Source organism: Rhinoraja longicauda, chromosome 1 (genome assembly GCF_053455715.1).
Source record: "Rhinoraja longicauda isolate Sanriku21f chromosome 1, sRhiLon1.1, whole genome shotgun sequence".
In the NCBI taxonomy this organism is placed as follows: domain Eukaryota; kingdom Metazoa; phylum Chordata; class Chondrichthyes; order Rajiformes; family Arhynchobatidae; genus Rhinoraja; species Rhinoraja longicauda.
This window is the reverse complement of record NC_135953.1, coordinates 64692770-64717423: the sequence shown is the minus strand read 5'-3', so window position 1 is coordinate 64717423 and position 24654 is coordinate 64692770. Positions and strand designations below refer to the sequence as shown.

The 24654-nt window shown below is 39.0% G+C and overlaps 1 protein-coding gene across 3 annotated transcripts in view; it reads right to left on the bottom strand.

The window, feature by feature from the left end:
* Positions 1-239: 239 nt before the first annotated feature.
* Positions 240-24654, bottom strand: part of LOC144593439 (gamma-aminobutyric acid receptor subunit alpha-2-like) — a 178194-nt gene continuing 153779 nt past the window's right edge. For all 3 annotated transcript variants that reach the window (XM_078399021.1, XM_078399004.1, XM_078399013.1), the window contains exons 9-10: positions 12516-12718; positions 240-4825 (exon numbers count right to left, since the gene is read on the bottom strand). In XM_078399021.1, coding sequence (XP_078255147.1) covers positions 4514-4825; positions 12516-12718 — 515 coding nt within the window. In that variant the 3' untranslated portion in view covers positions 240-4513. The remainder of the gene's footprint in view (positions 4826-12515; positions 12719-24654) is intronic.

The window sequence follows — 24654 nt, the reverse complement described above, 5'->3', positions numbered from 1 at the left end:
CCAGCGATCCCCGTACATTAACACTATCCTACACCCACTAGGGACAATTTTTTTTTACATTTACCCAGCCAATTAACCTACATACCTGTACGTCTTTGGAGTGTGGGAGGAAACCGAAGATCTCGGAGAAAACCCACGCAGGTCACGGGGAGAACGTACAAACTCCTTACAGTGCAGCACCCGTAGTCAGGATCGAACCTGAGTCTCCGGCGCTGCATTCGCTGTAAAGCAGCAACTCTACCGCTGCGCTACCGTGCCGCCCTTCTTTAGATTCATTACATTTTGTAAGCAGGACCAAAAAGTCATTAGAAAGACTATCTTTAAGTGATCAGGAGGAACAAGAATATTTCTCCCAGCTGGAAAGTCCAGGCTTCACTGACCTCTCTTACTGGCAGATTCCAATACCTCAGCCCTGCCTAACTTGAGTGTAAGTGGGGTATCACTCTTTGTCTGTCATCCGTGCCAATCAGTCTCCTCTCAGTGCCAACTCTAGGTGGGCCACTAAATGGATTTTTTTCTAGCCATTAGAATTAGCTGGCATCTCACATCAATTGTAAATCCAGAACAACTTTCTAATTCTCAGTTTGGAAAATAAAATTGTCCAATAAATAATTTATTATCAACTCTCACTTTATCAATCTTGGTACCTAATTCAATATCTTACCCAGCAAATGTGCTTCAATATTTACTCATGTGAATATAATTGTAATAGAATCAAAGCGATTAGGATGTTTCTGTATTTTACATGAAGAGATTGCTCAATAAATAAAATCTGAAATGATCATGGAATAATTAATAGGGGTAGATTTTCCATGACTGGTTGGGGGAAATGTTATTGATTCATAACCACAGCAGAAACCTGGCATAAAAAGTCATTTAAGACATTCCTTCAGCATTCCTGCTGGCTTTCCATAGGAGTGATGGGTGAATAGGACACACCACTAGGGAAATTCTACCTGCTTAATGTACACTGTCAATCTTGAAACACCCACATCTTTTTCCCTACAATATTCAACCCCAAAGTTTGGAATATTTTGTGGCTTTATTAGGATTCCAGTCAGGATTCATGTAGCAAGCTTCATTTTTGTAGCTTACATGGTTTTACCGTGGTACCGCATTTGTGCATAGAGCATTTTTTCCTATTCACTGAGATTTCAAATTCTGTTAACAAAGAAAAACCATTTGAGACACATACATATTATAAGCGAACCTGAAAAGTATCCAATTTATTTATAAGTTTGCATTAGTGGAGCAGAGACGGGTTATTAAGTTTCTTTTGATCAGACCAATACCAGAAGTAATTACGTAGTAACGTTATACTTTTCATCCATTATTGCTTAGTGAGCATGCAATCTATAACATCCTTAATTGGAGCAATGCGGCCAATTCACATTCAATATTAGATAAGATAATATCTGTGATAAGGTTTTTCTTTGGCATTTATAATTCATATAAACATCTGTGGAGTCTGTTAGGATTAAGTTATGGAACTTTTCCTACACCATAAACTAAGGAATTTAATATAATCATAATACATTGCCCAAATGAAAACCTTTCCTTCAGAGGAACAATCCCAGGAGGGAACACCAATGAAAGGATATCACCATAATAATTGAGATATGCTGTTTTTCCACTTTCCATTGCACAGTTTTATTTCTGCTTACTTGAAGTTCTTTTTTTTCTGTACTTGCATGCATTATAATTAAGTAAACACTAGAAAAACGTAATTTTCTTTATTTTTGTTATAGATCTGTGTCCAAAGTTTTAATTTTCTTCGCTTAACGTAACACCATTGTGGTCTAAAAATCTAAAAGAATGAGAGTCAATCACTCCAACAAAATCCTTACCAGTTTTAAGCCCTACTTTCGGTGAAGGGCAGGTGGGACTTAATTCGAGGTCTTAAGAATAAAATTTCCTAAATTCTTTTAATGATTTTCCAGCACCAAAGAAGCGTCAATAATTAAATATTAATTTGGTGCTCTAGGTGCATACCTAAAACAGGCATCTCTAAAAATGCAACACTGGATCCTGGTATCAGAACCCAGTGGAAAATTAGGTTACAATGGCTGTCCGGCTGTCAATGGTCCTCCTGGATTTAAAAAGCACCAAGTGACTTTACCGGTGATCTGAGTCCGCTGCAGGCACACAGCAGGCAAAAGATTGGGGAAATTTGCCGTTTTATTGCAAGCAGCAGTGAGAGCTGATATCCTCTTGTGAAATACAAAGTAAGTCCAGGAGTTGAAGTTTCCCAGGCCTCACATTACAAGTGAGGAGATGGAGAAGCTCTAATTGAAACTGTCAATTTTCCTCAGGCCACAGAAGAAGTGCCAGATGACTGGTGGCCAGTGAATGTGGTGCCTCTGTTCAAGATGGGCAACCAGGGGTAAGGCTGGCAATTATAAGCCGGTGAATTTACTATCAATAATAAGGACATTATTTCTCCGAGTGTCTTGTTTACACTTGGAGAAGCAGTAATTGATCAAGGATAGTCAGCATTATTTTGAAAATGGGAGATTCCGTCTGGTTAACTGAGCGGGTGTTTTGAGGGGGTGACTAAGTGCGTGAATGAGACTAATGCAGTGATGTAGCCTACATGAATTTCAGTGAGGTCTTTGGCAGGGTTCTGCATGAGAGACTGGTTCAAAAGCTAAGATAGGAAGTTGAAGGAGATGATTAAGGGTTATTTTAGTGATTAAAAGTCTGTGACATAAGGGGTACTGCGGGAATTGGTTTTGGGAGCCTTGGTCTTTCTTATATGTATTTACAATATGGATGTGATTGTAGGAGATGTGATTAGTAAGTTTGCAGTTGATATTGAAGATGGTTGGTGGTGTTCTGGAGAATTTTTCTTTGGATACAGAATTAAATTCAGTAAGATGGGTGGAGAAATAGCAAATAAAAATGAATCATGAAATTGAGTAGTCAGAATTATTTAAATAAACAATTGATAATGCCATAGGCTAAGGGAAGATCCTGGGAAATGAATCAGCATGGATAAGTGCCTGTGGGCCGAAGGACCTATTTCTGTGCTCTCTGAAATGCATGACTTGACTGCACATCACCTGCTTCAGCCCATCATTACCAATTCCCAGATCCAAGTTAAAATTGGCCCATTTATCTTTCATCATCTGTAAAATAATCCATTTCTACAATAGACAACTTGTAAAAGCCAAGACCTGCCAACAATTTAATGTCATTTATCTATTTGTTGATTAATAAAAGAAATGCACACAAAAAAATAAATGGCACTCATTGTTCACACAATTTTGCAGGTTGTTAACTTATCAAAATTGCAGCACATTTTAAAATGATTCTCGGAGAAAATAATTATGCTACTTAAATTGCAATCCCCTGATTTTTTTATGTTTTGCTTTACAAAACATCTGACAAAATCTTGACTTGGACCAAAATCTTGGAAGGAAATCTATCAAACACAGCTTTGGGTTAACTTTTCTTTATTGTATCCCTCAAGGTTCTGCAATGTTAAAGTTAGTTCAGAAGATAAAATGGATTTCAGAGATGTTAATGTGGTTACTGAGGCAATTTTTTTCTGCGCATTGTATGATGCCATTGTTGGGTTAGTCACAGAACCTGCTTTGTGATCTCGGCACCGGTATCATCATGCAAATCCCCAAATCACATGCGTCATATTCAACATTAAAACCAAAATGGCAGCACAAGACAAATGTGGAAGAAATACAATAAAGTAAACATTAAAGTTGTGTTATAAGATTTTTTTTAGAGAAACTTAGCTTTTGCATTTCTTTAAACGTAAATTATTATTTGCACAATATATAACCTATTTTTTACAATTTAAAGTTTTGCACTGGAACCAAAGTAAATTGTGTACTAGACCCAGGAAATTAAAAATCACTAGATACTACTTTTAACCATCAACACTTTCATATAACATGTGGTCTTACATTTAAAAAAATCATAGGAGTGTAACCTAATTGTTTAATTCAACCAATAAGTGCTAACATATGAACTCCTTTGACTTTATGTATCTGTAATGCAAAATCTTGTAAATAGTTGTGTGGCTCATTTGAATTCATAATCCCACGCTTTGCCCATCATACTTTAAGGAAGCAGATTTCAATCGTTCACCTGGACAGTAACCTGGCAGAATGATGACAACTCACTGTAAAAGCCTTCTGATTTGTAATCCTTTGATTACAATGAAAAATGTGCAGATTCTGCAACAATTGAGTGGTCTGCTCAGCCAGATTACTGTCCAGACTATCATTAAAAATGACCTCTGTGTCTGTTGTTATAACTAATCCATTTACTGTTCCAATAACTCATGTCAATTGTTCCTTCATTGAGTTTGCAGCTTGAATCTTTTTATAAATTGACACGGGTTGCATGGATTTTGCAGGTCTTCTCTGAATGAAACATGATAAAGTAAAGGTTTAATTCTAAAAACATACCAAAGTACATAGATTAGCAATTACCGGTTGTATTTGGTATCATCATCCTTTAGAAATTCCACATGCTTAAATTGCATCAATGATTATGTTGTGGCATCATTCTCTATCTCTTTAATAACTGGTTCTCTGTTTAAATATGTAGCCCAGTACACTAAATTGAAAGTTCCAAATAAAACTGGGAACATTATCCTGGACATTCTGTCAATTTTGCTTACGCTGTTAAATGTTTTCTTGGCCTCCTGTGGTTTGGTCTCTGGTTTGGCCTCTTTTGGCTCTGCAGTTGCACTCTTTGCAATCGTTGGCAATACTGAGTCCTTGGTGATATTAGGTGCATAATTGGCAACTGCCACTGCATATGCATTATTTTTCTTCATGATGGAAGCCTTTTTTTTCTTCTGCAAAAGTAAGAGAAAGTCATTCATTAATTTCATTATTTGTTGGAAACTCATCAAACCATATAATGCAGGATTAGGCTATTTGGTCCATATGGCCCTTGACAGCTCTTTCAAAGAGCTATGCCTTTAGTAGACAGCTGAGTAGTATTATGCTAATGGTACACGTAATCCTAAAGTTTAGACACAAATTCAAATCCTATCAAAACAGCTGGGGTTTTAAATTTAGTTGATTAAATTAATCTGGGATTTTCAAGTAAGAGGTAGAAACATAGAAAATAGGTGCAGCAGCAGGCCATTTGGCCCTTTGAGCCAGCACCACCATTCAATATGGTCATGGCTAATCATCTAAAATCAATCCCCGTTCCTGCTTTTTCCCTACATCCTTTGATTCCATTAGCCCGAAGAGCTAAATCTAACTCTCTCTTGAAAACATCCAGTGAATCCAGATAACATCAGTAATAGTGACCACTTAGCTCCTGCATTGCTGTTTAAAGACCCTTTTGGTTCATCAATGCCCATTGGGGACACCTGACAGAAGTGTGACTTCAGTCCTTCAACAACCCAGTGACCAATAATCCTGACCATGGGTGCTGTCTGTATGGAGTTTATTCGCTCTCCCTGTGACCTGCGTGGGTTTTGTCCGAGTGATACTTCAAAGACGCACAGGTTTGTAGGCTAATTAGCTTGGCATAATTGTAAATTATTCCTTGTGTGTAGGATAGTGTTAGTGTGCAGGGATTGTTGGTCGGTGTGAACTCGGTGGGCCAAAGGGCCTGTTTTCGCGCTGTATCTCTAAACTAAATTAAACGCTAAACAAAAATGAATGGCTTTTCTGGATAATCCTATTATTTGAGTGATAGAAATATCTAAAGATGAATTATGTTAATCATTTCAAAAACCATTCATGAAATTTAGAGATTTAAAAAATATATGTCGTTAAAAATATTTTCTGAATCATTTCTAAACCACAAGTCTGGACTCAAAATTTGGAACTGATTTCTGGAAATGTTATAACTATTTAATTTATCTTGGAGTGCACAACACAATGCAGTATAGATTATCTATCTTGGGTTTTACCAGTCTACTTCTGTGTCAGTGTTAAGAGTTCACAAAGTTTGTGTGATGAATATGACTATCATTGCTGGCTAATTTCTTCAAGAGACTGTGTATCTTCAAGTAGATATTGAAATTTGTACTCTATTAAAGGCCTCACAAGTATCATTAATTTGAAATTCATTAGGTCAGTTATGCAGAGATTTAATTTTGAGAAAGTTGAGATTAAATCTGCATTACACATTCAAGATTGAAATATACTTCAATTTTTCCCACAAATATGTAAACATAGTTCAATTATTTAATTAAGCATTTCAATTACATCTCCAATAAGTTTAATAAATAACACAACCTGCAATAAATATCAGTTTTGCATTAACCCATCCACTTTCAAAAAGTTAAATGATGAATCATGTGTGAGGTTTCAGTGGGACTGTAGTGGAATCCCGGATGGAAATTAGAAAGTGTTCGAAAACATATGTTTTTATCACTCTATCACAGTTTCCATATGAAAACCTATATTTGGAAAACTTGTTGAATAAATGAGATGAACAGTGATTATTCATGCATTTACGAAGCAACATCTGATGTAATAAGCCAGAAATTCTTCTTAGATTACCTGCACTAAAGGGGAGGAGAATATTAGGGTATGGTTTTGTTCAATTCCAAATATTTAGTCTCAACGAAAGTTAATGGAACCAACACACACTGGCTAACAGGAAAATATTATTGTACCACATGTATATCCATCAACTAAACATGTTTTTTCCCACTTTGACGTTCCAATGTTGTGTTTAGTTTGGTTTAGTTTAGAGACACAGTGTAGAAACAGGCCATTCGGCCCACCAAGTCAGCACTGACTAGTTCTATCCTGCACACTTTACAGAAGCTAATTAACCTACAAACCTGCACGTCTTAGGAATGTGGGAGGAAACCAGAGCACCCAGAGAAAACCCACATGGTCACAGGAAGAATGTACGAACTCCATAGACAGCACCTGTGGCCAGGATTGAACCTGGGTCTCTGGTGCTGTAATGAAGCAACTCTACCACGGCACCACTGTGCTGCCCTTTTTAAAAATAACAATTAATGGACATTACCAATTTTTATTTAGCCACAATCCTCAACAGTTTTTGGCAACTTGTTTTTATTCCCCTTTTAACAGAAAACAGGTGTAAAGTTTGAAAAGGTTCACATAAGATTCACATAACTCACAAATGAGTTAATACCACATTTAATATGACTCATGACTTACAATATATCCAAAGAATGGCACTGAAGAGTATTGAAGTGAAAAGGTAGGCAAACTTTTTACTGAGGTTTGGTGTTTTAGCTGCTTTCACCCAGTATATGCTTATCAAACAGTTACTCAGCCATGCTTTCTGAGACGCCCCAATATGGGTCAGTTTGGAGTGGAACTATAAAGTTTCTACTAATTCCACTAATATAGTTTCAAACCTTATTATGATCCAAGCAAATAGAATAAAAAAATTATAACCAATCTTGTAGCAGAAGTTGTAAATAGTCATTCTTATCTGTTTGGGCTGATCTCACTAAGATTATTTTGTGAATATAATCAATTCACCAAAAAGATTCACTTTACCCCATCAGAATACAGCTTGCTAAAGATATAAATATGTATTAAAATACAATATTATTACAGGATTTTGTATTCCATGTATATTACTCATAATTAAATTATATTTGTTTTACGTGTCTTTATTTATTTGTCCTAATAGAAAATCCAACTGTAAATTAGCAGATGGCACTAAATTTACATGTTCACCAACGGCTGTTGTGGAAAATTCTGCTAAAATTATAAATCATTTGAAACATTGTTTAAAAAGCTCGTGTGTTGATTCTTTTTGTATAATATTCGTGCTCATCAAGATGAAGTCATATAGTTCCAGGCTGCTTTATTCTGGTGTCAGCATCACTAGATGAGGAATGTTTAAACAGAGGACAAAATATCAATCATGTGCTTGGAACCACAAATGAGAGAAAAATCCCTTATGTTATTGATTTCTAACACAAAAGCCTAGAGATTATACACCAGATAATTTTAAGCACTCGACTATTGAATCAGACTGCAAAATTGATTGCATGCTTCCTGTTGCTGAGCGCAATGTGGGGATTTGAACGATGCACTGCTATGCACGTGACCTGGAGATAGTAGTGAACCCACCAGAGGCACCAGTTGTGATGCAGAATATGCATTGTAAGAAAATAACATCAGATGCTGGTACAAATCAAAGGTATTTATTTCACAAAATGCTGGAGTAACTCCGTAGGTCAGGCAGCATCTCAGGAGAGAAGCAATGGGTGACGTTTCGGGGTCATTGTCGCTGCACTTTGAAGCAGGAATACGCAATGAAGCAATGTTAGCCTCAACCAGACTTGAGTATGATCTGATGCTTTAGGAAAGCTTATTACTTTCATGAGCCTCGCAATGTATCGGGAAGTCAGCCGTGGAATAGAAACATGGCCTGTTTCTTGATGCACTGACGGATGAGCTTCTTGGTGTTTTGCAAGTAAGGTCCCCTACTTTAAGGGGTGGGCGAAGGCGAAAGGGATCTTGACTTCTGTGATTCTCACACACTGTTGCCCAATTAAGTATCAGAGAAACAGCATTTCCCATCCTGTAACTGCCAGATTCTTACTTCCAACAGCAGTTCAGACTGAGAACCCACAAAATCCACCTTGGTGAGACCCAATACAATACAAAGTTTGCACTTCGTGAGCGAGTCCTGAAATTACCAATGGCCCATGGTAAGGAACAGGAGTAATGCTTTGAATATATTTGGTGCTTAGCTCATGGAGCAAACATAATCATCCCTTGCTGGACCAGATAAAGATTGTGTGGTTCCCCTATGCGGGATTATTTCTGGGCAAATCGGCATATTGCAATCTCCAGCCTGCAGTACCATCCCATTTAAGTGCTCTGTATGAATTAATTAATTAGTGACTGTTCATGAAAATTGGGTGTAATGTAAAACACTGGGGACAGTGTATAACATGGGAGAGATAGAAGTCTTGATCTGCTCTCAGACATTTTATACCAAAGGGCAAAAGTCTTGCTAGACTTTTTATCATTGTTTATGTACAAAGTTTTAACATCAATGGCTGAAATGATACCAGAGGAAAGTAATACATTTCCACTTTCTTCGGAAAGCTAAACTTTGAATGTAATATATATTTTTAGAACATCTCTATAGACATAAACCTTGTCTTTTCATACTTTGGGGGAGGAGCAAGAAAACAAAGGAAAAATCATTGTGTGGCTAAAGTTCAAATCTGTCTCCGATAACTAGCCAAGTAAAATAACTTTATAAATGAGAAACTATTGATTACTTACTGAGCTTTGTCCAGCCCCAATCTCTCTTTTTAAAAGTCTTTTCCCCCTATTTCTGTCAGTCTGAAGAAGGGTCTCAACCTAAAATGGCATCTGTCCGTTCCCTCCACAGATGCTGCCTAATAGTTCCTCCAGCATTTTTGTGGTTTAATCAAGTTTCTTGTGTCTTCTTTACAATTGAGAACTCAGATTTGAGCCTTGGTTTCGTCATACAATGGCCTGTAAATCTATCATTCCAATTCACTGTATTTTTAATATATTTAGCACTATAAATATTAAAGAGCATGGATATTGATCGAAGCAGCAATACAAATTATGCATCATTAAATTACCACTCTGCATGATTGTCTGATTGGACAGAAAATAGGATGTCAATTTACATTTATTCATTTGAAACTTCAGTGGTATTCAAACTTCATTCATTCCCATTGTAATAGTGGGGGGATTCCTTCAGCACTGACTGTCCTCAATCACCTCAATTGTATTCTGGTTCAGGCATCTGACATGATTTAATAAGGCTTCACAACTAAGGCTGATCTGGTTCCCTGTACCGAACCTGGACCCACACCTGTTTCTCTCCTCCCCCTCCCCTTCCACCTACATTCCTTCCTCTAGCTTCCTTTAGCCTAATGTCTTTTCATCTCTGGCCTTTGTCCAACCATCTGCCTATCAAACCTCCCCCTCACCTGTATCCACCTATTGCTTACCTGGCTTTGTCCTGCCCCTCCTCACTTCCTGCTTTCTTTCCCCCATTCTCCACCACAATCAATCAGAAGAAGGGTCCCAAGCCAAAAAGTCACCTATCTATGTTCTCCAGGCCTGCTGTCTGACTCACTGAGTTACTCCAACCCTCTTTGTAAACTAGCATCTGCAGATCCTTGTTTCCACATTGGCTAATCTGGTGTTACAACAAAGATCCCAGCACATATCCCTGTGGAACTCCCTGATCATAGACCTCCAGCCTGAAAATTATCCTTGCACTACAATCCTTTCTTCTGTCAGTAAGCCAGTTATGAATCTATATGACCAAGTCAATGTTAATCTTGTGCTTCATAATCTTCTGGATCTACCCGGAGGGATATTATCAAATGCCTTACCGAAATGTAGACAGCGTCCACCACCCTATCCTCATCGATCACTTTTGTCACCTCCTCAAAAAACATGATCGTGTTGGTTGGACATGACCTGCTGCCTACAAAGCCATTCTGACTGACCCTAATGAATCAATTCTCTTTTAAATGGGAGGAAATTCTGCCTCTCCCATCAGTTCCTCACCACCGATATGAGGCTCACCGGCCTATAAATAACCGGGATTATCTCCTTTCCTTTAAAAAAGGAACAGCATTAGCTATTTTCCAATCTTCAGACCTCGCCTGGGGGTAGAGAAGATACAAAGATCTTTGTCAAGGCTCCAGCAATCTCCTCTGTTGCTTCTCTCAATAATCTGGGATTGATTCCTTCAGAACCTGGGGAATTATCCACATTAATGCTCTTCATGAGCCCCAACACCTCCTCCTTCTTAATCCCAAATGGCCCTTGATTCGGACTTTACTAGACTTTACCTTGCGCTGACTGTTATTCCCTTTATCATGTGCCTGTACACTGTGGATGGCTCGACTGTCATCATGTCTAGTCTTCCCACAGGATGGTTAGCATGAAACAAAAGCTTTTCGCTGTGCTTCGGTACATGTGACAATAAACTCAACTAAACTGCCCTCCAAGTCCTGTCTCTTGGTAAATACAGATGCAAAGTACTTTAAGAAAATAACTGCAGATGCTGGTACAAATCGATTTATTCACAAAATGCTGGAGTAACTCAGCAGGTCAGGCAGCATCTCGGGAGAGAAGGAATGGTACTTTCTTCGTATGCGGCCTATATCCCCTGATATAGGATCCCTCCTTTATTCTAACTTCTCCCTGGTTGCCCTTTTGTTTTTAATGTATGTATAAAACTGTTTTTTTTTAAAAGTCTGCTTACCAAAGCTATTTTCTGGCCCCTTTTGACCATGCCAATTGTTCTTTCATTTTAACTTTATACTAGACCAAGTGGACCCATTGGTCCCAAACCTCTCCTGCAAAAGTGCAACACCCTCTCTCCCTCCCCCCCTCCCCTCCCTCCTCCCCCTCTTCCTCCCCCTCTTCCTCCCCCTCTTCCTCCCCCTCTTCCTCCCCCTCCCTCCCTCCTTCCCCTCCCACCCGTCCCCTCCCCCCACCTCCATCCCCCTCAACCCTCCTTATCCTCCCTCCTCTCCCTCCCTCCTTCCTCCCCTCCCCTCCATCCCGCTCCCCTCCTCCCACCCTCCCACCTCCACCCTCCCTCCAGCGCCCATACCCCTCCCCTCCCCCTCCCACCCTTCCCCCTCCCCCCACCTCCATCCCCCTCAACCCCCCTTATCCTCCCTCCCTTTCCCCCCCCCTCCCTGCCGAGGAGATAGATTTTAAAATGTGAATAACTTTTAAAATATAACACCGATTTCAATGAAACTTCTTCCATTAGCACCAAAGGGACAACGGTGAGTAAGCTGGGCCTAAACTTGTCACGCTATCATGTACCGTTTTGGCTGTAGTTCAGGAACAAACAAACAAACAAACAAACAAGAGTTTTAGTATATGGATTCCTCAAAGGCCCTGTCTGATTCCACCCTTTTAAACTTCCATTTTCCTGTTGACCAAAGTTATAATTTCTATTGTCAACCCTTACTATGTCATCCTTATCCCTCTTACATATTAGAATTTACCAGTCCTGAATTGCAATTAACTGGTCTTTAAAAGACTCCCACATGTCAGACATGGACTTGCCCAATAACAACTGCCCCTAATATACTCTCTTGAGCTCCTGCTTAATAACGTTGTAATTTGCCTCACTCCAATTTAATACTTTCACGCAAGGTCCAGATCTACCCCTATTCAAAACAACCTTAACATTTCTGGAGTTGAGATCGCTATCCCCAAAATGTTCTTTCACTGAGACAACAGTTACCTGGCTACGTGTTCTGTTTTTCGACAAGATTTGTTGAATAATAATAATATGGAGGAAATATACAAGCTCCTCTTTTCATCTCCAGTACTAAGATGCCAAAGATTATTGTCATAGTCCTGTTCCCCTCAGGGTCATGTCAGCAAATTCAGTATTGTGAACCTGGTTTGAATTGCTCTGTGGTGCATAATGCACTGAATTTACCCATTACGCCAAGGAGGAGAGAATATTATGCAATCATATATAACATATTATTTTAATTTTTTCCAAAATATGATTCTATTTAAAGTAGATAAAGGAAACCTTACCTTATCATTCACAACACTTTTGCCATCCCAAGCCCAGCCTCTTTTTGTAAAATAATTTACAGTGGCAAATTCTATTAGTGCAGAAAACACAAAGGCGTAGCAGACAGCAATAAACCAGTCCATGGCAGTTGCATAAGCAACTTTTGGAAGAGAGTTTCGAGCGCTGATACTCAGAGTTGTCATTGTAAGTACTGTTGTCACTCCTAGAAAAGGACAAAAATTATTGGCATTTTACACCCATCTGTACAATACAAAGCATCCCTCAAGTGCTCCTTTATGTTTAATTTCTTGTCCAAGCAACAAACAGTGCAAACTTATTACTCACAGCAAAGTATACGAAACAATTTTATTGGCATTGTAGATGTGCTTTTCTGTAACATGTTAACATGTTACATACTAATCACACCTTCTGTGATTCTCATTCTCTAAGTCATTAAATAAGTGGAGCATGGATGATAATAAGCTGGAGCTTGCTTCCACGGTGTCTGAGTTGCCGTTTCTGCCATTTTAATAAATCTTAATTACGATGACCTTTGCAAGACTAAATTGTTAATCTAGAGCCATACTAGTACCAGTGGCTCACAGCAGAAAAATAACTTTCTCTTGCAATAGAACATGTGTCCCTGCAAAGGGACTGAATTATTCTCCTTTTAATTAAAAACTGAATGTCTTTTTCTCTAACTGAATGGAAATGCTATATGTAATATATATGTGTATATACATTCTGTCATGCATTTGTCCTTCCTTTTTGACTGCTTATTGAAATTCTAATATACTGATGCTAACGCATCCAAGAAGCAAAATTAAAACAATCACTTTAAGCAACATGTCCTAGTGCCTTGCTGAATAATGGTCATAATATTAACATGAAGACCCCTTCTGAGCTTGGGGTAGAAGCCAAGAAGTGTCAACATTGCAACTGCAACAATACTGCTGACTTCCAGATTCTAAGAAAACAAGCTGCACTCAAAGCATAGACTATTCACATGATGCTAATCCACATTAAAAGAACAATGTACACATTGGAATTGGAGAAGCTGCGAGGTGGAGAAAGGCTTGCATTCAGATTTAGTAATGCATGATGGAAGTTACCTCTGGACTCAGGAGGACCTTATTTACCCCAGGAATGGGAGGAAGAAACCTGAGGCTCTCCCTGAAACAGTGTGTTATTAAATCATAAAGAGATACAGTAGGAAAACAGGCCTCTCAGTTATGACATTTTGTGTATTTTCTGCATTTCTGAATGTCTTACTGCCCAATGTAAAATTCAAACTTTGATTTTTCTAACCGATTTCCTTTCTTTTGGACAATGGACAAATAATGGCAACAGACAAAATTCATCATCAGTTTGATTTTGCAATTTCAATGGTCAGAAAATTAAGTGCTTTCATTTACTCAATGAACAGCTTACACAAACTCTAATAATATAACAATAATATTAATAATAATAGGAGGTTAAAGCAATCTGTATCAACAGAAAGAACATTTATCAACCAAACTCTTGTGGCTGAAGGCGAACAAGTCCTTTGGAGTTTAAGGCCTGCATCTCATTGTGTTAAAGGAAGTTGCTGAAAAGATGTAATCTACCAGAATTCCCTGGATTCTGGAGAGGATATAGGGGATTCAAAAACTGCATGTCTAATGCCACTATTCTGGAAAGGAGAAAAATAGAAAGTTATAAACTATGGGTTAGTTTACACCTGTCATTGGAATCTGCTATTTAAGATGTAATAGCATGATTAGAGCTACTCTCACTGCAGTTTAGAGGAACGAGAGGTGATCTTATTGAAACACACAGGTATTTTGAGTGAGACGTGGGGATTCTGGAAATGCTGCTCAAAGGATGTTTCTCCTTTTGAACTTGGGAGGATATCTTTTGTACGAGGTCCTCCACTTCAGATAGAATTATGGAGTAATTTCTTCTTGAAGGTGAGAAGGGTAATTCTGTAGTTCTATGTCAGACTCCCATTTATTGACAACACTAACATCCCAACCAAATGCAACTTCAAATTCCTGAACCTGAGTGTCAGCACGCCCATCTGTCACTAGATCCTTGAATTTCTGACCACAATACAGTAAAGTGAGAAAACATCCTCCACGATTACCACACAATAACAGTGCCCCAGAAGGATGTGTTCTCAGCACCTTACTATACAAGAAGAGGTGTACACACCCCATCAGCATTAATGGTGCCAAAGGGGAGGGGGTGAGAGTTTCCAGTTCCTGGGTGTTAATCTCACCAACAATATTGTCCTGGACTGATACCATTGAAGCTAAGACCACAAAAGCACACAAATGCCTATACTACTTCAGAAGACTCAGGATGTTTAGCAAGGTCCCCAATTATCCTTATCAACCTTTACAGTTGCACCACAGAAAAAATCCCATCGGGATGCATCACAGTTTGGTTTGGCAACAGATTTCCTCAAGGCTGCAAGAAAATGCAGAGAGCTGTGGATGTTGCCCAGCTCTCCTCATCAACTCCATCCACACTTCACGCTGCCCCAGAAAAGCAGCCAACATATTCAAAGGGCATATACATCTGGGCCATGCTCTCTCCCCCCCCCCCCCCCCCCCCCCTCTCCCTTCGGGTAGAAGATACAAAAGCTTGAAAAGGCAGAACTAGATACAGAAACAGTTTTTTCCCCACTGAACAATATTGTCACAAGCTAAGAGTGCAGTCCAAACCTCTCAACCTACCTATTGAAGGCCCCTGCACTTTTTTTGGCTGCACTTTTTCTGAGCTGTAATGCTATAATGCTGTGGCAGTATATTTTCTGCCCTCTGGTTATATTTCTCTTTGCACTACCTGTTGTACTTGTGTATGGCTTGATTGTTCTCGTGTATGGTATAATTTGACTGGATATCACGCAAACAAAGTTTTTCAGTGTAGGTCAGCACATGTGGCAGTAATAAACCCATTAATGACAGGAATTTGAACTACAAGGGAGTCAAGGAGTTTTAGAAGAGCATGGTAAAATGGCGCTGACGCAGTGCTGGATACTATTGAATGGCAAAGCAAGTACAAGGGGCTGATTAGTCTTCTGCATGTGTATGTGACAAATAAACTTGACTTGACTTGTTCCCTGCCACTGTGTGATGAAATGGGCTGTAACTTAAGCATTTCATGTCGTTATTGAGATCTATCACCTCAATCAACGCAAATACAGTCTTATGTACATGCCTACTTTACTCATTAATGTCAAGGTTATTCTCAGCTTCCTAGCCTTAAGATAATTCCAGGGTCTTGTTGAAGAATTCTCCTGCAACTTAGAGTTGCCTAGTTATTTCATTGCTGCCATAGCAAAGTTACCCAAAATGCTGGAGTAACTCAGTGGGTCGGGCAGCATCTCAGGAGAGAAGGAATGGGTGACGTTTCGGGACTTCTTCAGAAGAAGTGTCTCAACCCGAATCGTCACCCATTCCTTCTCTACTGAGATGCTGCCTGACCCGCTGAGTTACTCCAGCATTTTGTGTCTACCTTCGATTTAAACCAGCATCTGCAGTTTTTTTTCCTATGAAAAGTTACCCAAACTCTATACTCAAATGTAGAAAGCTTCATCTAATTTTCCTGTATGTTACAGATGCAGGCTGAGCAAATATGGTGATCTGCCTATTCTGTAGACCTTCACGAAGTTGAGCCATTCACAGACTGCTCTCCAGTGGTGTTACTCCTCCATTGGTCCTATACACCAGGAGCACATAGCTTCAGCTCTGGAGGGTCAGCATGCCCCTCCTTTCAACACTATTCATCTCCAACCTGTTCAGATGCAATGAGGCAATTCCAGACCAAGCTGGTGTCCCAGAATAACCACATGGACACCAGTCGACCGTGGCAAAGCTTCCATGCTATTAGGGGATACAAATCAAAGTTGACCAGTATCGCTGCCAACTATGCGTTCTCCATAACCACTTCATAATTTTGAGGCATACATACACGGAATCTTGATTAATAAGTGGGTGAAATGTTACCGGGGTAGACGGAAATACAGAGTTGAGATCACAAACAATTCAGTCGCGATCTTACTGAATAGAGCGCGTTTAAGGGATTGAGTGAACTACTCCTGCTCCTAGTTCACATGTTCCTAAATCTTCTCTCGGAGATAAGAGGTAAGGGCCTATGTCTATTGCCAGTTGCTATCAGGTTAGCACTGGAGATGACAGCAAAGGAACTTTAGTTACCTTTAAATTTAACTAGACCAATATGAAATTCCAGGACTGTGAATAAACTAGTAATACAAAAGTGATAGTGAGCTGTAAATCAGGTGAGCTTTTAGACTTGTAATTACCCTATCTGCATAAAACCACATTTATTACAACTGGCCTCTCAGTTCCTTCTGACAAGGTTATGGAAGAGTGCTTTCTGGTTAATTTCTTAACCCAAAGAAACCTTTGCAGCACATGGTAAAATTAAAGCTAAATGAAATTTAATTGAAAATTGAACTTCATTAATGCTTCTTTAGGACATCAATTGCTTGCAGTCACTATCTGCTTGACAGCACTAATTCAGGTCCCAATTTTCAGGAGAAGGTTATTTGCAGGCATTTAAATGTGTGTCCATTAATTGAAAAGACCAGAATGAATGTGGATTGTGGATGTGAATTCAAATTCATTTTGCTATCTACCTATCCACAGAAGCTTAAGTTTTCCCAATCTGTTTGACATGGGCAAAGCAATGCTCAAAAACTGCAACAATTATTTATAAAGGTATAAAGGTCTAATGACCTGTACACTTTCCTTGCATATGTGCTATTAGACATATAGTTTCACACTCAAAATTAAATGAACACTAAATCTTATATCATGTGCTAAAAATAATCCCAGACCTACCATGCTGCTTAGCCTAGATGCACAAAAAGCGTTTGACCGTGTGAAATGGAACTTTTTATATCAAACATTGAAGGTTTTTGGGTTTCACTCAACGTTTATAGACTGGGTAAGAATTGTTTATAAAAATCCCAAATCACGGATCAGAATTAATGGCTGCTGCTCAGACTTCTTCTACCTCAAAAGAGGAGTCAGGCAAGGAGATTGCCTGAGCCCGCTACTGTTTGCTGCAAGTATTGAACCGTTAGCAGAGTCAATAAGACAAAATAAAAACATTAAAGGAATAAAAGATGAAGGGGGCATAGAACACAAGACGTCATTATTTGCGGACGATTTATTAACATACATAGTGGAGCCCTCCACGTCTATACCAGCTCTACTAGATAACCTAAAAGAATATGGTGAAATATCAGGATATTTGACAAATGAAGCCAAATCAATAGCAATGATGCTCTCAGGAGATTGTCCAGTGGAACTTAAAGAAAAAGTCCATTTTAAATGGACCAAAAAAGGGTTTAGATACCTTGGTATAATTATCACTTCGAATACAGCACAGCTATTTGAAGCTAATTATGGGAAACTGATATCTGAGATAAAGGATGATTTGGCTGGATGGGAGATTTTACCGTTGACTCTGGTGGGAAGAGTAGAAACAGTCAGAATGAATATATTGCCAAGACTGTTGTTTTTGTTCCAATCGTTGCCTATTATGATCTCGGGAGCTTTTCTAAAAAAACTGGATAAAATTATATCGAAATTCTTATGGCAAAGTAAAAAAGCAAGAATTAAATACAAGACGCTTCTTAGCAAAAAAGAAAAGGGAGGGTTGAACTTGCCTAATTTAAGAAATTATTATTGGGCAACGCAACTCAGAGCCTTAATCATGTGGACCACTAAAGAGAAAGATTCAATGTGGGTGGAGATGGAGCAAAACGCTTGTAAAAATTTGCCTTTAGAATCACTCCCATTTTTAAACGAGAAGGCCCTGAAGAGGCTCAGGATGGGCAACGAGTGGATTAGGGTAACAATGAAAATCTGGTCAGCAGTAAGAAAGAAGCTGAAGCTGTCAAATTCGGTAAGCAGGGCTACTAGAATAGCAAAAAACCCAGACTTTGTACCATCTACCATGGACTCAGGATTTGACAGATGGGCTGACAAAGGGCTAATATACATAGATCAAATGTTTCAGGGACAAACAATGAAAATATTCACACAACTTCAAAAAGAATTCAATTTACCTGCTCATGACTTTTACAAATTCTTACAGCTAAGAGATTACCTACAGAAACATCAGGAATGGGAGAACATCTGCAAGACTCCATCTAAATTAGAGGAAGTGTTGTGGGGGTTCTCGGAAGACAAGTCAAAAAAAGGGATTATATCAAAAATTTATGAAGCACTACAACATGAATCCAAAGAGAACAACTTACATATCAAAGAAAAATGGGAACTGGAAGCGAATATCATAATATCAGAAGAAGGGTGGGAGGAATTATTTAAAGAGGGACATAAACTAACTAAGAGCCCAACATGGAGGGAATTTGACTGGAAAGTTAAAATGCGTTACTTTTATACTCCATTCATTACATCGAAATATAGTAATACAACTGATTTATGTTGGAGGGAGTGTGGAGAAGTTGGGGACTCCACTCATATATTCTGGGATTGCCCAAAAATACAGGATTTCTGGAAGAATATTCAAAAGGAAATTAAACAGATTATGGGCATTTACATGGAACCAGCACTTTACATTTTGGGTATAATTCCTGACAGTATGACAGATAAGAGTTCGAAACATTTACTGACAATCCTGCTGCTGATAGCAAAGAAGACGATAACAACTTCGTGGTTGAAACCACAGCCTCCAAGCATAATGCAATGGAGAGATAGGGTAAAAAATGTGTATATAATGGAAAAAATCACAGCAAGGTTACAGTTGACAACAGACATGTTTGATAAAAGATGGTCATTATTAATACAGGCAATGCCGGGACTCGAGTCTCTTCCATTTTTGGGAACTTAAAGTAAGGGTATTTACATTCAATATGCATCTCCTATGTTTGTTTAGTTTGTGTTTGTATGTATGTAAAAAAAAAAATAATAAAAATAAAGTAAAAAAAATAAAAAAAATTAAATGAAATCTTAGATAAACTGAGATAAAATCAATATCCTGTTCACTTGGAACAATTAGAACATAATGAAATAGAACATCTTGTTCATAATATCAGGTAGGATGGCAATAGTAGGAGTTATCTGTTTATTTGCACTTATTTTTCTGCAGACTGGTGTAACCTTTTATATTACACTTATCCAATTCTATTTTGAATATAACTATTGAATTTTATCCTCTATAATCTAAGCAATCCATTCCAGAAAAATAATATGATGCCCAAACAGAAGAAATCTCAGCATTTTCCCTTTAGTTCTTTTGAAAATTACCTTAAATCTGTGATCTCCGATCACGAGAATTTTTCCAATAGAAATGTTTTTTCCCTATCTCCTACATAATAACGCACATAATTTTGAATGTCTGACCTTAATCTTCCCTCCCTTAAAGAGTCCCCAATAGCTTTTGATATGCACTCAACAATGATAGATGTCAGCAGATTTAGAAAACCTGGGCGTAAAAGTCCATCACGCTTATAGTTGGCCATTAGCTCTGTACAGATGACGTAGCTGGTTGAAGTACACCTTACAGACTTCTGAGCTTGCACACAGAATATGAAGAAATAAAAAAGACACTACAGCTCTGTGGAATTCATTGCGGAGATTGACAGATTCTTGATTAGTAAGGGTACTTAGGAACTGTGCTGAACAGCTGGCTGAGGTATTCACCAGGATCTTTAACCTGCAGTTATCTCTGGCTACAGTCCCCAAGTGCCTGAAGTCGGCTACCACAGTGCCGGTGCCGAAAAAAATCACCAACCTGAACGACTACTGTCCGGTTGTCCTAACTCCTATAATCATGAAGTGCTTTGAAAGGCTGGTCCTCTCACACATCAAATCCAGCATCCCTGCCTCACTGGACTCGCATCAATTCGCATACAGGGCAAACAGATCCACAGAGGACGCCATCTCACTGGCTCTTCACACTGATCTGACTCACCTCGAGAGACAGGGCACGTACCTGAGGATGCTATTCATAGACTATAGCTCTGCCTTCAACACAGTCATCCCCACCAAGCTCACCACCAAACTCCACCAGCTAGGCCTCAGCTTGTCGTTATGCGACTGGATCCTGGATTTCTTGATGGAGCGACCGCAGGCAGTGAGACTGGGCCCGCACCTGTCCTCCACTATCACCCTGAGTACCGGCACACCACAGGGCTGTGTTCTGAGCCCCATGTTCTACTCCCTCTTCACACACGACTGTGTTCCTGCATTAGACACCAACACCATTGTCAAGTTTGCAGACGACATAACGGTGATCGGGCTGATCACCAACGGTGATGAAACACACTACAGAGCGGAGGTGCAGAACCTGGCGGACTGGTGCTCAGATAGCAACCTGTCCCTAAACACCTCCAAGACCAAGGAGCTAATCATCAACTTCCGAAGGTCACATAATGGGGAATATGCTCCGATCTTTATCAACGGGGACAGTGTGGAAAGGGTGTACAGCTTCAAGTTTCTGGGCACTCACATTTCGAAGGACCTCACATGGTCCACTAACACCGCTGCGCTGGTCAAAAAGGCACAGCAACGACTGTTCTACCTAAGAACACTGAAAAGGTCTGGTCTGCCCCAACAGCTGCTGACGACCTTCTACCGCTGCATCATAGAGAGCATCCTAACGCATGGCATCTCTGTGCGGTATCTCAGCTACACGGAGGCAGAGAGGAGAGCTCTTCAGCGGGTAGTCTATAGAGCTCAGAAGATTATCGGAACACAGCTACCAGCCTTGGAGGGCATCTACAACACACGATGCCTCAGGAAAGCCACCAGCATTCACAAAGATTCCTCACACCCTTGCAATAGTCTGTTCGAACTTCTACCATCTGGCAGATGCTACAAGGCCTTCTATGCCCGCACCTCCAGACTCAGGAGCAGCTTCATCCCCAGGGCCATAACTGTTCTGAACCGGTCCTGCTGAGTCGGATGGCACGTCGTACAGCGACCCGGCACAGACCTATTTGCACTTTATTCTGTTTTAAAACTGTTTCTAATTTTGTTTCTCTGGGTTGTCTAAATTTATGTTGATTAGCTAATTAATTTATTGCATCGTAAGGAAGTCGCATTAATTGTACTTTAGGACATTCAATACAAGATCTTTTTCCCAACTTCCAAGCCAATGCCACTGGACATACAGGCAACTAATGATGAAAGTCTAAAATGTTGGGATATGGTAAATGTCCTGAAGAATTGCTGCAGTAGAGTCCAGGGGCCATGATGACTAGTAGACCAATTCATGGCCAGTTTGATTCAAGTAACACAATATGAGGGAATCTGCATCTCCAACAAGAGAGATACTAATCACCTCATTATCAAATCCCCTGCTACTGACATCCTAGGTATTGTATTTGGCCAGAAATTTGACAGGAATACTGCCTAAACACAGAGGCAATGAGCACAGGTTAGAGATTTGGTGTTCTACACCATGTCATTGACCTGTCTTTCCACAGCTATTCTACCAAATACACGGCATAAATCAGGAGCTCTTTGCTTGCCCGGATCAGTACTTTGCTAACAACACTCATGTAGCATGGCAATATTCTAAATAAGAAACCCTGGTTGATTGGACCCTATTTATTCACTCATTTCAGCACCTGTGCAATTTAGCTGGGATACTTACCAAGTACTCTCCAGCAACTTACAAAAATGAACCAAACTCTTTCATTCACGACTTACACTACACAGAAAGACAAGGGAGCAACCACATGGATACACCATGTAATGTATCTCTCTCTGTAAATATATATTCTATTTTTATCCACTTCCACATAATAACTGGATCAAAATTCCTGAATTCCCAAAGTAACAGCAGCGTGGATTATCTTTAATGAAACTTCTGGGAAGCAAATGCTAGACCTGCCAGCAATGCCCAGCCCTTCGGACATCAATTTTGCAAGCATCCTGAAGTTATATGGAACATTCACTTTCATTTCAATTCTTACTGAATTGTCTTCAAGGACTTCATGTGGAACTTTGTCGAGCTGCATCTAAATCAGTTGCTTTAAATATTCCTCCTGCTTGAATTCCTTTTATTTACCTGTATTAGTTTTATTTTCACACAGTATAATATGAGCCAAAGCAAAGTCTTAGTACACAAAAACATTTTGTGGTTGTTATCTGAACACAATGAAAGTAACTTGGAGCAGCTGTTCATTTCAGTAAACTCTTACAAAATCTTTATGCTCATTCTCTCCTGTTTTAAACAATTTTGGTCCACAAATGCTACATGTGTTTCATTTGAAAGCCCTAAGAAGTAGCCTGGAGAACAAAACAAACTAGGCTCTTAAAGTGACAAAATGTTACCCTGAGACCAAGGATGAAATTCTTTCATTCTTAAAGTCTTACAATTAATGCTGTTGTAGGAAAACATTAACAATACCAGGATAACAGGATAGATAAGCCCATCTTCCTCCGTGTACATTCAGAATGCAAAATAGTTCAAATTAGAACATAATGAAGTACTCTGAAATATGTAAAGTTAATTTTTGTATGCATTCACTGGTATTATTGCCTGCAAAAAAAAAACTGATGGAGGTCAGGCAGCATCTATGAAGGGCATGGACAGATGACAATTCAGGTCTTGTAATTTAAAAACACAATATATTCAAGCTTAGTATTTGTTGTATTGTTCAGAATTTAAAGATGATACTACAAATCTTTACATACAATGATTTACACAGGGGTCTAAGTCAATTTTCAGTTGGATAATTTAAATTCGGCTATAGTTAACTTCAAGATTGTATCACCAAAAAGAAGATTATGGTGTTGAGTTAAAAGTTTAATTTCTTAATCTCAAAGCATCTATTTAATACAATTCCATTTGTGCAACTTTTATAATATTTATTGTACATTAAAATTTACAAGCAATTTATAATATTTCATTTCAACATGAATTTAATGCTGTATTATTTATGTCTGGAGTTGGCATTGTAAATACTCATTTATTTCTATTACAACTGTCACCATGTAGTTAGCAAGAACATCAGTGACAACTGTATTTAAAATGAGCTGAGAACAGAGTGGGCTTTCATCCAATCTGAGACCATTCCATTGTGTTTTGTCTTCCTCCCTCCCCTTCTCACTTCTACTTTTTATTTTCAATCTTGTGTCCCTCTACCGTTTCAGTTCTGATGAAAGGTCATCAAACAGAAAATAAATCTTGTTTTTCTCTTTCTATAGATGCTGTATGACCCATGGAATATGTTTTGTTTTTGTGTCAATGAGTACCCTTTCTGTGATGAAATTATTCTAATTAAATTTAGCCATCCACACAGTTTTCTGTACTAACAATCATTCATTTTCAAATCTTGAAAAAATAAATATGTGGATTCTAATGTAAAAGGTGGCATGCATCTGCCTCAGACTTCTATGGAGACCCCTTAAGAATATGAATATTCAAAATGAGATTCCTGAACTTACAGCCAAATAGAGAGAGGGTCAAACCACAATGTGTGTTTGCCTGCCTCCAGAAGCTACAAAGTTAATTTAATTTTGCTTTTCTCAACCATAACTACTTCACTCATGGATTCTTGTTGCTAAATCAGCTCTATTATGAGGCTGCTGAATAAACTCTAGGAGATTCCCATAACTGCAGACTCTTGGTTCCTTATCCTTCTCCAATTAATTATGCTAGGTGTCAACTCCCAGCCCAAGGCTTCATGTAAATGCAATGTTGGAAATCTTTGCCCACAACCTCATCTCCTCCTCCTCCATCACTGGCTTGTTCTGGGGCAAGGAGGGAGTGTGCAGAAACCCATGCCACTATTGTGTCACAGGTCATCCAAGGTCCAAGCTAAGTTCTGGTTCTCTTCCCATGGTCCAACACGGTTGCCAAGACAACATGCCAGAAAGGTTAAGTGATTTTGCTTTATCAGGCTCCTAACCTGGGCTTTCTTTAATAGTGAAAGATTCCAGAAACGTACAGGTTTCTAGGTTAATTGGCTTCGGTAAAATTGTAAATTGTCCCTAGTGTGCGGAGGATAGTGTTAGTGTGCAGGGATCACCGGTCGACGTGGACTCAGTGGGCCAAAGGGCCAGTTTCCACACTGTATCTCTTAACTAAACAATACTAACATTTAGATTTATTATTTCACCACCAAAGTTACAATGCTTTTGCAGAATGTTTATCAACATTTCATTA